The sequence below is a fragment of the Quercus suber genome, unplaced genomic scaffold, assembly GCF_002906115.3.
Source record: "Quercus suber isolate HL8 unplaced genomic scaffold, Cork oak 2.0 scaffold_261, whole genome shotgun sequence".
Lineage (NCBI taxonomy): Eukaryota > Viridiplantae > Streptophyta > Magnoliopsida > Fagales > Fagaceae > Quercus > Quercus suber.
Window position 1 is genome coordinate 269,387 of NW_027069717.1, and position 15,746 is coordinate 285,132.

General features: G+C 35.1%; 1 protein-coding gene across 2 annotated transcripts; it reads right to left on the reverse strand.

Moving 5' to 3' along the window:
• Window positions 1-151: 151 nt before the first annotated feature.
• LOC111985649 (probable glycosyltransferase At3g07620) lies at window positions 152-3,504 on the reverse strand. Of its 2 annotated transcripts, XM_024017304.2 has the most exons (3): window positions 2,481-3,504; window positions 1,404-1,590; window positions 1,167-1,306 (listed from the first exon to the last, which is right to left on the reverse strand). In XM_024017304.2, exons 1-3 carry the CDS (start codon window positions 3,470-3,472, stop codon window positions 1,283-1,285), a joined length of 1,203 nt encoding a protein of 400 aa, XP_023873072.2. In that variant the 5' UTR covers window positions 3,473-3,504; the 3' UTR covers window positions 1,167-1,282. The 2 variants fall into 2 exon arrangements, with proteins under 2 accessions (XP_023873071.2, XP_023873072.2); XM_024017303.2 differs by having other exon boundaries at window positions 152-1,590.
• Between the last annotated feature and the right edge of the window lie 12,242 nt (window positions 3,505-15,746).

The window sequence follows — 15,746 nt, forward strand, 5'->3', positions numbered from 1 at the left end:
AAATACCTCATTGAATGATAATATGTCAAAAAAAATTGAATAAAATCAGATTAATAAAATGATAATTATAGTATCATATAACTAGACTAAAAAAAAAAAGTTCACGTGTCTTAGTCCCAAAATTTTGAGATTGGATACATTCTCAACAAACTAATTGAAGTCAGTCACATATATTATTTTTTGTCATTTTTATCCTTTAAAAAGGGATACCTCAGCTGTGAATCTTTAAGGACATATTAAGAAAGGGAAAAACACACACACACACAAATGTGACGTAGGCTGACAACCTACCACAACGATCTTTCTTTTCTAGCGTAAACACGGGAGTTAAAGACATAGCGTAAACACTTCGCAATATCCATGCCAAACATAACAATGGGGGAAAAAATCCATCAACAAGACCATTGCCACCTATTACAAATATAATGGATTTACCTTGCACTTGTGACTACTTGGATCACATAGTCATATATGTAGCCATCAACCAATTTGGATTTACACCTGCATCTATGAGCACTTGAATCATATTTGAAGTCATCAAGCAATTTGGATTCACACCTGCATCTATGAACACTTGAATTGCAGAGATGTATTTGTAGTCATTATCCAACAAGAAAGAGTAATCAGAGTTACATGTATCAGCTATGAGCAATTCTCTTGGTTTGATTCTTTCAAAGTCCTAATTTCAAAAGTTCATTGAAGGCTTCCATCCTCCTTTCTGCTCTCCTGCGCAATTCTAGAAGCAAGAGGCAATGGTAGTCATATGTCCATTAGTCTCTTCCTGCAAGCCTTTGGAAGGCTTGCGTTCTGTGAAATAAGGATTCAGCTAGTCCATTATTGGATAGTCAAGGGGTAACAATTTTTGGGTATTATTGTCACTTAAAAAGAATGAGAATTCATATTCCCACAGTGGGTTCCAGATACTTATGGCCATTTGGATTAAAAAAGAATCTTGAAAGGTGACCCAAACCAGACTATGTTGAAGTAACCACCAGCATGGAATGCGTTGAAAACATAGAAAGAACCTCTTTTGAGCAAGTAGCCACAATGTGAAACTTCATACAGCCCTCCAAGTACTTAACATGTTGAGACAACAGGGAGAATTAGTGGGATAGGCTATGCATGCTTCTTCTCAGCCACAACTGGTAAGCAGTCATATGGAAGGAATCAAAACCCCTTGGTGTTTTATGCCACAAAAAATGTTTCCGAACTTGGCATAGATTTTGGTACATATCTAGGTACATCTGTCTTGTTATTGACAAAAGTCTCTTTTTGATGAAGGCTATTTCTCCTTGGTTGATAATAACTGAAAACTTGCTCCAGTTCAAAACATTAGCAAATGGAAGGTCATAGTAGTTGGAAATAATAACAGGAATGCATCCATAATGTATGGAATCACTTACTCTAGCAGTGTTCACTTCATAACCTTTGACATGGAGGCAATACTTGCTCCTCCTAAAACCTTCTTCATAAGGAAAAGGTGTACTTCCAAAGAAAATGTCCATATAAGAATCATTCCCCCATACAGCTATCAGCTCTTGGCGAATACGAGAGTTTTGTATACGTCCAGAAAAGTAAACAAGTTTATGCCTGTATGACAACAAACCAGCAGCGGTTGGTGGTCAAAACAGGAAAAAGTACCTGTAGCAAACTGAATCTAATATTTGCAATGCATCTACAAAATGATAGTTATATATGCTTCAACAGGACTACAAATATGCATCAGTTCCTAGAGTGAGTTTCATGATATACATTGTCAGTTAAAATGTGGCAAGTAATTGAGTTTGGTATCAAGTCTGTACTTGTTCCTAATTCTTTGGCATGCAAATTGCAACCAATCCCCTTTTTTTTAGCTTAGTTCCTATTTTTATCTTAATTGACTGATGTAAGCAGAGCATAAATAAGGGAAGTATATCAATAAGAAACTCATGCTATTTGATCAGTTTTATACACAAACAGAGTTTGGAGGCCAAGCTGCAGCTCATAAAACATCCTTTTCACTCTCTGTTAAATCCAAATAGGGAAGGACAGCGTGTTGTGTGTACCATAGTGATCCCCTTATCCTAATAATAATCATAATACCATTATTGGGGATTTTTTTTGGTGTAGTGGACTAGTGTTTGTCCTCAAATAGATTTCACGGGTGCCTAAAGCATTAAATCAAAGAGATAAACTAAGGGGTCATTATTGATCTATAATGTTTAATCTGAAGTCTAAACCATGAAATGGATGCATTTCAAATGAAGACGATCCTTTTCTGCCAGAGTCGGCCTTAGCCCTCTCCCTCTCTATTGAACCCATTTCTAGTTATGCTATCCCAAAAGAAAAGAAAAATCATAATCAAAATCAAAATATTTAACTAAACGGAAACGGGGTTTGGACCCATTTCTAGTACTGAAATGCTTCCAAGGCGGCAGCAGCAGCAGCAACAAACAACAAAAAGATGAAAATGAAAGAAAGTGGTGAAAAGAAAAGAGTACCTGGCATCCGGGGGAGTGAGAGGTTGATCATTTGAGCGAGGCCAAACCTGCGGGAGTGCCACATCTTTGTGCGTAACATAGTATCTCTGGAAGTAGCTAGAAGAGCAAGTGACCTGTATTGCATTGTTACGTAAATCCAGAAACTTAGAAGCGGCCTCTCGACCAACTGAATGACAGTACACGTAGAAATGGTTTGCACCAGCAGAGGCATTCCAGAATGTGAAGTCACTGCGAATTCTGGTAATGTATTGAGAGACAAACTCAGAGATTGAAGCTTCGGAGTGAACACGAGGGTCGTTCCTTAGAAGATTGATTGAAAAAGGCAAGAAAAAGAGATGGGCTTGTTGGGGATGAAGTGTTAAGAGGGAACTTTGAAGAAGAGACAGTTTGAACATGTGTTCACTGAAGTAGTTTCCTAGCTTTGGATCAAATGGGTTTTGGTGGGGAAGGAAAATGGGATCAAACTGGGACTGGGTTTGCTTTGTTGCATCAGGATAAACATATATCTTGAAATTGTGCATCATTTCCTTGAAATCTTCAACAAAGAGTTGCCAATTGTGATAGGGACCTGATTCTTCCATTGTTGTGTCCACTGCCTTAATATTTGGCTCTGACATTATTACTGCTTGAGGAAGTGGGGGTAATGGTGGTGCTAAATCTGCAGTAAAAGAACTTGGTGGGAATGTAGCAGAATGGGATAGAGTTGGATTTCGATTTCTCTCTGGAGGGAATTTGATTTCCGAGAAATGAAGATCGAAGTTGTGGGTGCTATCAATGTGGGGAGAACTGGTGAGAAGGGAGGAAATAGTGACGATGAACAAGGCGGCCACCAGGACTGTGAAGAGCAAGAGGCATAGGTAGAGACTGGGAGGACGAGAGTGGTGCTGTTTGGGTTTGGGACATCTCTCTTCTTCTTCTTGTTCTTCAGAAACAATCATTTTGGAACAATAGGCAAAACAGGCTCGTTCCACTGCCTGGGTGGCGAGTGTCATTAATGTTTGAAATCGTCGACTTTTTTGTTTTTAGTTTGTCACTACTCCTAATTAGAATTAACTAGAGTTATTGAGTTTAGTATTTGTTTAGGGAAAGAAGAATAAGATACTATAAGAAGAAAGACGCCCATTAGTTAATACTGTTTGAAACATGAAGGTAAAGAATTAAGATTAGAGACAGCAAAAAACTATTGGCGGTAATTACAAAGGGCAAGGCAAATATAAGCCAATCCAATAATTGTCAACCACCATGATTCTTGGATTTATCTCACAAAACAATCACATAATAACTGTTTTAATTATCTCCCTTAATTAAAAAAAAAAAAAATCTATCTACATTAGAGTATTGCTATTTGGTTACACCCCCAAATTTCTTTTCAGGTTTTCATTGCTAAAAATTTTAGCATTTTGCTACAATGATTTGTTACATATACAACTTATCGTTCACTAAATCTATCAAAAAAAAAAAAACTTATTGTTCACTAAAGGTAAACTTAAATTTCATTATTTTATCTAACTCCTCACTCTCTCTCTTCAGTCTTCTGCCTCTTCTCATTCTCTATCTTCTCTATGTCTCTTCTCTCTATTTCTTTCGCTCTCTCAGTGGTTTCGGTGGTATTGAACTTTGATTTCAGTGGCTGAGGCTTGAATTGGTGGCTGGGGCTTGGGTTTAAATCAATGGTTTCGGTGGCTAGGGCTTGAATCGGTGGTTAGGGCTTGAATTGATGGCTGAGGCTTAGATGGTTAATCAATGGTTTTGGTGGTGCTCGAAATTGGTTTCAATGGCTGGGCTTGGGTTTAAATTAGTGGTTTTGGTGGCTAGGGCTTGAATTGGTGACTAGGCTTGGATGGTTCTAATTGGTTTGTTGATTTTGAGGGTTTTTCGGTTGTTGGGTTTCTGGAGAGAGAAAGGAACAAGTTGTTGGGCTATTGAAGAGAGAAAGGGATGGAGTGTCAGAGATAGAGAGAGAGAGAGAGAGAGAGAGAGAGATGAGAGATATTGTTTATAGATTTATATTATTTAATTGTGTAATTTATATTATTTTAATGAGTTGTATGTTAAAATAAAAACTAGGATGTTGGGTGAGTTGTGAAGTTGTATTGTAAAATAGATAAAATAAATTTTTAGAATGTAAAATAGCAATTTTTTTAAGAACCTAGGTGTGAATGCTCTTATATATTATAAATGGATAAATTGTGAGATCATTGACAACTTAACAAATCTATATGTATATATATATATATATATATTAATGGCCACAACTTAGAGAAAATCTAATTAGATTCTCAATTTTATGTTATGCGTCCCATTTAACTTTTAATTTTGTGTCAAGTAAATTATTGAGTATAAAAATTGAAGAGTCCAAATCCACTTAGATTTTAAATTAGATTCAATTGGAGTCCAATTTTTTGTCATGTGTCCATCTAAGTTTTTAATTTTTGTGGCAAGTGAATTATTCGGTGCAAAAACCAAAAAGTCTAAAACCAATTAAATTCTAAATCATACACACACACACACACACATATATATATATATAATGAGAAACTATTACATATTTTAGAATTATATGGTTTAAAAAAAGTAAAATCTAATACCATGTATAATTTGAACCTCTCCTAAAAAAAAGTATAATTTGAACCGTATAATTATGATTATTTTTAATTGTACTCATGCATATGCACAGAGCTACACACTAGTACAACAAATCATTAGCTAACAGACTTGTAGTTCAATTAACTTGCTCCTCCTAATATTTTAATGAAAACATTCATATTCAAATTCACACTCACCTAATTATTAAATTATGAAAAAAAAAAACACAATAATAATAATCCTAAGTGTTAGCAATTTATTTATTCTATTAGAGACATAAGAGCATTCACATAAACCTCAATGCATTTTTAGCATGGTTTTGAAACCCGGACCGTTCATTGAATCGTAAAAGAGAGAAGTTCAAGGTTTTTGAGATCGAACCAAGGTTAAATCGGAATCAAACAATGATAACGTCATAATTAATTTAATAATTATTTTAAATATATATAAAAATATTAAATTAATAAAAATTGAAAAATTAACTAAAATAGTCGAATTAAAATAAAAATCCAAATTTCAAATATATTTTTCATATCATAATTTTTACAAAATAAATTAAAAAAATTATCAAATCTTAAGTAAATATAGATATAGTATTTATTTATTTATATGTTAATTAGTAAAACCTTGATGATGATGATGATAATAATAATAATAATAATAATAATTATTATTATTATTATTATATAAGAACTTGTGGGCTTGTGGCAAATCACGTTGGGCTCAAGTTTGCTCAAAGGTCAGCTCAGCTCATTTAAATTAATCTTATGTTATGCCCAACAGCCAAAGTCCATTTAAATGGTCAACTATGTATTAAATTTCAAAAAAATAAACCGTAAAACCAAAGGAGTGGCAGACTTGCCCATTAAAAAATTAGTTAAATAATAACTATTAATACAAGACCCAAGTAAATGGTTGACAGCCAAGCATTTGGTACAAGTAAAAGAAGAAAGGGACAAAAGGTTGATTCTTCAACACTTTGACAGCCAAGCATTTATTGACTTGTGGAAGACTGTGATGGAAAAAAGTAAAAATTTCATCTTCATCATCGGCAAATGGATTTTTTTTTTTAAAAAATAACTATAAAATCAAAACTATATCATTAGTTAGCCAAGGTTTGAAACTATTTTGGTATCTAACAAATTGAGTCTAAAGGAGTCGATTCAGCTCAGTGTTGCAGCTGATGTGGAAATCAATCCATGTAGGCATGAAAATCGAGTCTATAAGGCTCGATTTCGTTACCCAGCAATAACGAAGAACAAAGCACTAGAGAGAACGAAGCAACCCAGGCGGCGAATGCTTCAGGCGATAGCGGTGAAGGTTGAACACTAGAGAACGAAGAGCGAAGAACGAAGCACCAGAGAACGACTAAACCCAGGCGATGGCGGCGAATGCTTCCGACAATGGTGGTGAAGGCTGAACACCAGAGAATGAAGAACGACTAAACCTAGCAAGCGAAAGCTTCAGGCAATGAAAGCAAAAGCTTCAGGCGAGGGAAATTCGATTTGATCAAGTATTTATTTTGGGTTTTGTATTTGGTTTTGTTCATAGGTTTTTGGGGCTTGGAAGAACAAGGAAGTGGCTTGGAAGAACAAGGATATTCATAAAGGAAGCAAAACTAAATTGAGTCCTGTGGACTCAATTTCTATTTGACAGAACTCGAGTCCTATGGACTCGAGTTCTATGCCTACGTGGACCAAGTATCCACATCAGCTACAAACGATGTTGAAATCGAGTTCAGTGTAGTCGATTTAACATTCCAAAATCGAGTCCTTTGGACTTGATTTGTTAGATACCAAAATAGTTTCAAACATTGACTAACTAATAATATAGTTTGGATTTTATAGTTATTTTCAAAAAAAATCCTCGACAAACAGGCGAAGAATAGCAGACTTCAGAAAGAGCAAAAATGCAGAAATAGCAAAATCCCAGAAAAAAAGAAAGAAAGAAAGAGATAAAGAAGAAGAAGAATGAAAAAGAAGAAATGGAGATGCAAGCCCAAGGTCTAACAACATCTCACTGTGGTTGAAAAGCTTCGACAATGGCTGTAAGTATAAAAAATAAAATAAAAAATAAAAAATTCTGACTTTAGGTTGAACCTTTGAGAACTGTTCACGGTTTTTAAAATCGACAAGTTCAACCACGGTTCGTGCGGTTTGCTGCTTTTTCTACCTATGCCGGTTTTGGAAGCTAAAAGAACCGTTTTGATGAATGGTTCCCGGTTAACCTGGTCGGACCGTACGGTCTAGTCTAGGTCTCAAAACCATGATTTTTAGTTAGATTTGATCTAAAATGCTACTTTGGATAATCTACCATTCACACACAACTACATCAATCTCAATACTTGTAGACACCTCATTTTATACCCATTATAACCTTTGGTCCCAGCCCCAATAATGAACTTGACATATGTCAACCAATGGTAATTAAAGAGTTTACAATAGTTTGGAGGTAATCACAAATTAAAAGTGCTCAAATTGCTTTGAAAATGATGTTAAAAAATGACCTCTCTGTTCACTGTTTTCACAAAACCTTTTGATCCATAAATAATATTTGGGTAAGGTTTGTTTCATTGGAAAGTAAATATCCTAGGCTTTAATTTGAACATAAATTTTGTATAAGTTAGATTTAAATTGAGTGTGATATGGCCGTTTGAAGACAGACCTTCAGTTTTATTACGAATTAGGGTTTTGGGAAGCATGCATGCACAGCCTCAAACTTGCGTATGTAGGTTCATTTCCAGGTTACTTGAACTTGAGTTTTGGGCCCCTAAAGATTGATATGATTATTTATTTAATGTGGTTTAGTATAGTTTTGGTCTATTTATGGTTATTTGTTTATGTTGATGCTTTGTTTTATTTGCTTTATGTTATTTTAGCATTTAGGGCTTCTGACATGCTTCTTTATTTTCATGTGTTATACATTTGTTTGATTAAATCTGCAAAAATGTGAGTTTTATCGTTGCTGTTAAGGATGTGAACGCATGCTCAAACATGTGCAAGCATACTTTTGAACATGCGTACGCACCTCAAACCCAGATTAGGTCAAAATTCTTGTTTTTATTTAGTTAATTGTTTTTCACATGTTTTTTTTTTTTCATATGTTTGAATTTGAATTCTCTATTTTAGGTTATTTAAATATGTTTAATTGTTTTCTATGTTTATTTTAGTATTTTTGTCATGTTTGGTTTATTTTTTATTCTTTTTCCTTATGATTTTATTTGATTGTTAGTTTTCCATATTAATAATATATGTTTGATTATGGTTTTAATGTGTTTCCTTATATGATATGTGTTATTTCATTTAGTGCATGATGTATGTTTATATTAAGGATTAGACTCTTTTACTAAACTCTTTATTTAAATATAGTCTATCAACACATAATGGAGGTTGGCCCATAAACTGGGCGGTTTTGGGTACCTAACACATTTCTAAGTCATATCCAAACTTCGAACCCATAATCTGGTATGTAGACCTATGCATATAATTAAGTGGCCCAAAAGACCCAATTTGGTTTCTAGACCTAAACCAAGTGGCTACTCCTAAATCTCCATCCCCGATCCATTCGGTTGAGGCATACTTCCCATGTGGGGCATGAACCACACATGAGTTAGTGCAAGATGATGCACTCACAATACTCTATCACTATTTTATTTAATTATTAATTTCTCACTCTTCCTCAATTTCAATCCAAACACCCACCAATCATAACCGATTCACCGCACTAGCCTAGCCATCTTCACCTTCACAAAATCAGTCATGGAAGACCCATCATTAAAGGAAGACAACCATGGTAGACATATGGAAGACATGGAAGAACTATGTGACATCAAACTCAGCCATAACACCCATTAGACATCAAAATCAACTATGGAATACCCTTTTGACATCAAACTCGTTCATGGCAGGCAGACCCACCCATCACCTTCAACAATAAACAACTACTACCTCTGACAATCTACAAGTCTACAACCATCGATCTACGACCCATCATGTGACCACCACCTCATCAATCTAAAAGCATCACATTTGCTAATCTACAACCCATTCTATGACCACCACCTCTGCCGAGAGCGAGAAGAGAGAATCTGATGGAGAAATAAAGAGAGTGAGTCAGTAGTGAATAAAATAAAATTTTAATATCATATATTGATGAATGGTAGCCTTAGAAAATGTATTGAGGGTACTGTTCATTGCTAGGATTTTGGAGTAGTTTGTTAAGGCTAATGTTGGTAAGTTTTAAGAAAGTTTAGCCAAAATTTATTGATGCTAATGGGAATGCTCTAAAGGGGTATTCAGTTTGTCGTGATGTGCATCACATCAATGTTATATTACCGTAGTGTGAACATTACGGTCTTTGGTTCATTTAATTGTTTTCAAGATTACAATAATCTAAGATTACAAAATATATCACATTACTCTAATATCATTACCTTATTAAATGATGGTTATCTTACATTACTTATTGGTGGGAGATATAATAATTTATACAATTTACAAAATTGTACCTACTAGTAAATTTTATTCTATTTATGAGAATGACTAAAATACCAATAAACCTCTAGCAATTTCAAGGGGGTATTTTGGTCATTTTAAAGGTTTCGAGGTATTTTTGTTCATTTTTAGGTTTTTGAGGGTATAAGTGGATAGTGGGTATTTTTTGGTAATTTTAGAGGTTTCATAGGTATTTTGCTTATTTTAGAAGTTTCTAGTGTATCTTTGAGGTTTTATAGGTAATTCGGTCATTTTGGGTCTTCCAAGAGTATTTTGTGGTTCAAGGGTAATCTTGACATTTTTAGGTGTCGAGGCTATTCTCAATCAATTTATTATAATAATAATTTTAATTTGTTTCTAAGAATTTTTATGAATCAAGTATGAGAATGTTACATTCTAAAAAGTCCTTTTTTTTTTATAAAAAAAAAAAAAAAAAAGGACTAATCACTTTGAAATGGGCAAATTACAACTTACCCACTTATGGTTTAGTTAAAATTTAAGTTGTCAACCTGTGGTTTACTATTTGGCACTTTACCCACCTAAAGTATGCTCTGTTAGGGTTCCATAACCCACCTCTTCACTTCTCCGTTATAAACATGAAAAACATAAAAATAAAATAAAGAAAACTAGATCAAAATGAGGCATTAGTAAAAATTTAAAACTTTGGCTCAAGAACTTCAATAGAACACAGAAGTCACTGAAACATGAACTTGTATCATAAAATCAGCCACTTGGGCAACAACAAAAAGGAAAAAGGAAGTCACTAGTCTCTTTGTCCAATTCCCTCAAACTCTTTGTGGGTTAAAATGAATTGACCCCTTGCAAATTCATAAAGTACCCAAGTTAATTAATTAGATCAAATTACATGCAATAGCATGGCAGCATAAACAAATCACCAAATTATCTGAATGCAATGAAAATTAAATTTGACACGGGTGATTTATTTACGAATGGGGAAAACCACTGAGGCAAAATCCTATCGGTTGAATTTTAGGTCACTGTTCTCAAGAATCCACTGTTATCAATCACAAGCGGTTACAAGTATAAGGAATCTTACCAAACTCTTTGGCCTATCCCGAAATACGAACCTACAGTTAAACCCTTACCCCAATACCCAATTAGACTTGTATTATAGTGGCAATCTTCCAGTTCAATGCATGAATCCCAGTACATGACTAACCAATGATACATGGATCCAAGTATGTGACTAACACCAACAACTTGAAGAAGATGTTGGCCACGAAGTTCTTCAGTTCATCAATGATGAAGATCAGGAAGTTCTTTGGTTACAAAACCCTATAGCGAAAGACGCATTAGCTTCTTTAGAGAGAATAATGAACTAGGTCACTTTTTGCATGTGTTTTCCATGTATGACGACCTTTAAAAATAAGCATTATATATGTCTAGAGTTATGAGAGAAGAAACCCTACAAATACATGTCAACTAGGGCCAAAAATCAGAACTGAAAATTTTGATTTCGTAGATCTTGACAGATTTAGCTTCTGTTGAGCTTTTGTCAAACTTCGTTCATAAACCTCAATAGACACTATTTCTATTGAGGTATCTGTCGAGTTTTAATGAACAGCTCTTCTTCACTTGTTTCTTGGTTAGATTTGCATAGCTTCAATACTTAACTTGAACACTTGTTTCTTGAAGTACTAAACTCATCCTAAATCTACCTAATTACAAGTTTTGTCAAAGGATTAGCCAATTACATAAAAATATGTCCTTAACAATCTCTCTATTTAACAATTCGTGACAAAACCACAACAAACAAATAATCATGAGAGAAGTCTTAAATCACTAAACTCATAACCACTTGTTGTATTACAAAATAAATCTATCCCTACTACAAACTCTTGAAAAAACTTTGCAAGAAGAGAGTTCATGACATGATAGACTTTCACAACATGTCTTTCTGAAACACTTAAACTCAAGGCATCACATGTGAAACAAAAATAAGAATTGCGTACATAAAGAAACATGTGTATAAAGAGAGAAAAGAAACAACACATGTAGAGTTAGGTGAAGAAAATGAACATACATCATCATCATATATAAGAAAAATAAAGTACAATGTATGTCATAATAATAATGGTTATAAGACCGGTGTACAAGAGGCTAATGTAACTAAAAAGAAAGAAAAGTACATATAAACCTCACTACATCCCTCAAAAAGATATACACTCCCCCTATAAAAAATAAAAAATAAAATACTACTCTCCCCTTAAAAACAAGACTACTCTCAAACCCAAAACTACTCCTTTTTTTTTTCATGAATGACAAAGGGAAGTCACTAAGAGGTCACCATCTCGTTATCACCGGAAGAGCTAGCATTATCCTCATCCGTATCATTAGGCGAGGCCTCTGGAGAAGGAGCAAAGCCAGCCATGCGAGCCTGTCTGCGAGCAATGCGACCAACTCTGGTGTTCATCTGACACATCTCATCTATGAGATAGTCAAGACGACCACAAAGTCAACCTCCATCCGCTGAAGCTACGCCATGATAGCCTCGAGGGTCACACCACCAACCGCGAAGGTAGAAGGAGTGGAAGAAGATGGAACAACAAAAGCTGCTAGATCAGTCGACTCCACTCATGGCTACTTCAGTTAAAACTGAGCCTTACTCTGCCGAACAGAACTAATGCTGATGGCACCCATGATGGTGAAGAGAGGAGAGAGAGGAATGGGAATGTGGAAGTGCTAAAGGATCCGCGTGATAGCCAAAGATGAGCTTATCACGAGTAGCTGTATCTTGATACATATCTATAATAGATGTGGTGAAGTGAGAGGAAAAGTCAATGGAAAGATCCTCCATCAAGGAAAGAAGAAAATGAGCACGAGGCTTGGTGATGGAGTTATAGTGAGACCATGGAGTAAGAGTAAAGGTCATCACCATGTTCAAAAAGCGAGGGCCTTTAGCAAAGCCCGAGCAAAGGGTGTTTAGAAAACCACCCCAAAAAGAAGGTTTCTCATAAAAGTGAGAGATAAGCTTGTCTCTAGAAACCGTCCTAAGACGCTTATAACTAGGGTAGTCTAGATGCGTAACCCTAGGAACATGTAGTACCTTGGATATAAGATCCAGAGTAACTACGATACATGTAACTCTGAATGTTGAAGTAAACTAAGGCACAGAGGTATCGATGGCGTGCTTGTTAGAATAAACTCCTGAATGAACACGACCAGACACCTCTCAAGTTTCCCACAGAGGGACTCCCATCCTCGAGTTTGAATGACTTTGGGTAGAGCAGTGTCGGAGAAATCTGACAAAATGACCTAGCATTCTGGATGAGCACCACGGTCCTAAAAGTTTTTAGAGAAGTCTGTCTTGGCCTTCTCATCACAAAACCGGATATGAGATGGAATAGGGGGATCATAAGAGGATGACTCGAAACCACAAAGAGGGTTTCGAGCTGGTGTAGATTTTCTCTGTTTGGGTGCCATAACATAGTCTATCAGAGAGAGAGAGAGAGAGAGAGAGAGAGAGAGAGAAAACACAACACAAGTTCAAAATAGGAAAGAAAAGAGTGAACATATGCATGAAAAATGCATGAACATCTGACGTGCATAAAATAAAAGCATCATGGGAAAAACCCAATCCAAACCTATCAACACTCACAACAATAATCAAGCACACACATCTAATTGCATGAAACATTGTTATAATGCAATGAGGATGCAATGCATGAGCATATAACAATAGATCAACACAACCCAACCCAAAAATTTCACAAAAAAATCTCACAAACCTACAAATTTTCAAAAACCCCAAAAACTTAGGTAAAAAATGCATGAATGCATGAAAAAGATGTGATTGAGAACACTTACCAAGAGATTAAGGCTTGAACAAGGCTAAATCTTGAGTGGGAAGGGTGTTTTGAGTGAGAAGAGATTATTTGTGTCAAAAGAGAAAGAATTCTATTGAGAGAGAGAATAGAAAAAGAAATCTGAATCGCACATGTCCATTAAATAGAAAACGCAACTCGTTGGATCGAGAATTCTATCAAGAATTTCTCGAGCACTAAATCTTAATAGAAGTGAATCTGTCAGGGTGCTATCAAGGATCTGTCGACGGAAAAATAATGTCTCAATGGATCGAGAATCTATCGAGCAAATAGAATGCATAGAAATTTGGCTTGATGGATCGAAGCAGCTATTAAGAGTGTCGAGTAAAAACCTAGAATTCTTGATGGATCAAGAAGCTGTTGAGATCTATTGAGAAAATAGAAAGAAGGCTCGATAGAAGGAGAATTTGTCAAGGATTTGTCGAGCTTGAGGAAAAACACATAAAGATGAATGCAACAAACAAGCTACTCAAACAAAGATCCAATCAACATGTTAAGCTCTCAAGACATCTCTCAACATATAAGCATATAGATCCAAAAACACACACACACACACACATTAAACAAGTCTAACTAATTTTATATTTCAAAAACAAGTTAAGAAAGTTTAATGAGCATATATTAACACATGTATTCTTGTGATGGCCAAATCACATTGTACCTTCACATGTATCAAAAGTAGCAAAGAGTATGCGTGTTGTGTTTGAAAACATAACAAGAGTGCACAAGTTTCTCATATTATGACTACTTGAGATATAAGAACATCTAATACACTCACACATGGTCATAACTGTTTGATGAGGACTATCACCTTAGAGGTACATCATATAACTCCCACGTCTCCTAGAAACACGCTTACAACCATTTTCAAAAGCATTTTGATTCTTTTTGCTTTAATATTCTTTGCATATTTTCTTTTTAAACATATCATGCATGGGCATATAAAAGAGAGAAAGAAAAAAATATCCAATTATGTAAGCCAAAAACATCACAATTTTGCTATGCCAAAGCACACAGTTGTTATACATGATTGGCGGGCTTTAGTGGTGAAATGGTTATTTATGCCTTTCTCTTAAGATTTTCTAGTCCTTCCCGTCTAAAAGAGTGATATGAGTATGAGTTATAAGGGACAATATTAATCATACTCATTATAAACACAAGCCACAAAGCTCACTTGCTTAGTTGTGTATTGAGATGCTTATCTAAGTTATAAGAGATACAAAATTTAGAAAACTTTGTTATAATGGCCATCTAGGGTACACAAATACCAATATACACAAACATACACTGTTTTTGTATTTTTCTGAGTTTTCAAATTTTTTTATTTTTATGAAAAACAAATAAAGCAAAACTGAAAACAACCAAAAATAAAAACATCAAAGAAAACACACAAAGCATAAAACTAGAATAACTCAAAAGCTTAAAAATAGACAAACAGGACATGTAAGAACAAAAGAGAAAGAAAGTGACTTAATCACTTGGAGCCTTTTTCCTTCCACACTTTGGAATTTGAGGAAGGACCTTTCCTAGAGTTGAACTTTTGTTCTAGAGGTGAAGGGGAAAAATTGAAACCGTTCAAGTTCGAAAGGAATATGAGGGCCTTGAGAAGATCTTCAAGAGGACCCAAAGATAGTGAAATCTAACCTTGACCACTAGATGATAACACACTATTGCTCTGTTGAGTGGCTAAACACTTATAGCAATTTCGACGAGTGTGTCCCGAAGCTCCACAGTGATGACAAAAATGCAGCTTCTTTTGTTGAGACTTTTTATTATTGTCTTTCTTATTCCTAGGGTTTCTAATCTCTTTCTTTTCAACCTTAAGGTGTGCTCCTAGAATAGATTTACCTTTATCTATGTTCTCACTAGTTGTTTTAGTTTTAGATTCATTGTTCTCAGAATTAACATTATCAGCAAGTGAGATAAACACAATTGTACTAAAGAAGGCTATATTAGGAGAAGAGAAATCATACCCCAAACCAGTTTTGTCAAAAGTAGCTTTTTGAAAACTCAGCATCTAATCAAGTTTTGCACTGAAAGTCCTTTCCAATTGAGCTCTAGCTTGAAACAGCTCTACTTCAAGCTTTTTGGTCCTTTCACCCAAGAAATTGTTCTTAAATTGCAGTGCTCCAATGGTTTGATTAGCTTCACATTGCTTAACTTCTTAGTGGCCAGCCTATTCAGTTTCTCATGCTTTTCACAAACCTTGTACAATTTTGCATATGCTGTATGGATGTCATCTTGTTCATCCATTTTCTCAAACTTAGATTCCACCAAGTCCTCTTCATCATCTATTGTTTCTGTAATCCCTTCAATAGAATCAACTGTAGCAGTGAGAGCAC

Coding starts and splice junctions, on each gene's coding strand:
- LOC111985649 (XM_024017303.2), bottom strand. CDS start 3,472: ATGACACTCGCCACCCAGGCAGTGGAACGAGCCTGTTTTGCCTATTGT. Junction 1,591..2,480: donor CTCACTCCCCCGGATGCCAG/GTACTCTTTTCT, acceptor GTTGTCATACAG/GCATAAACTTGTTTACTTTT.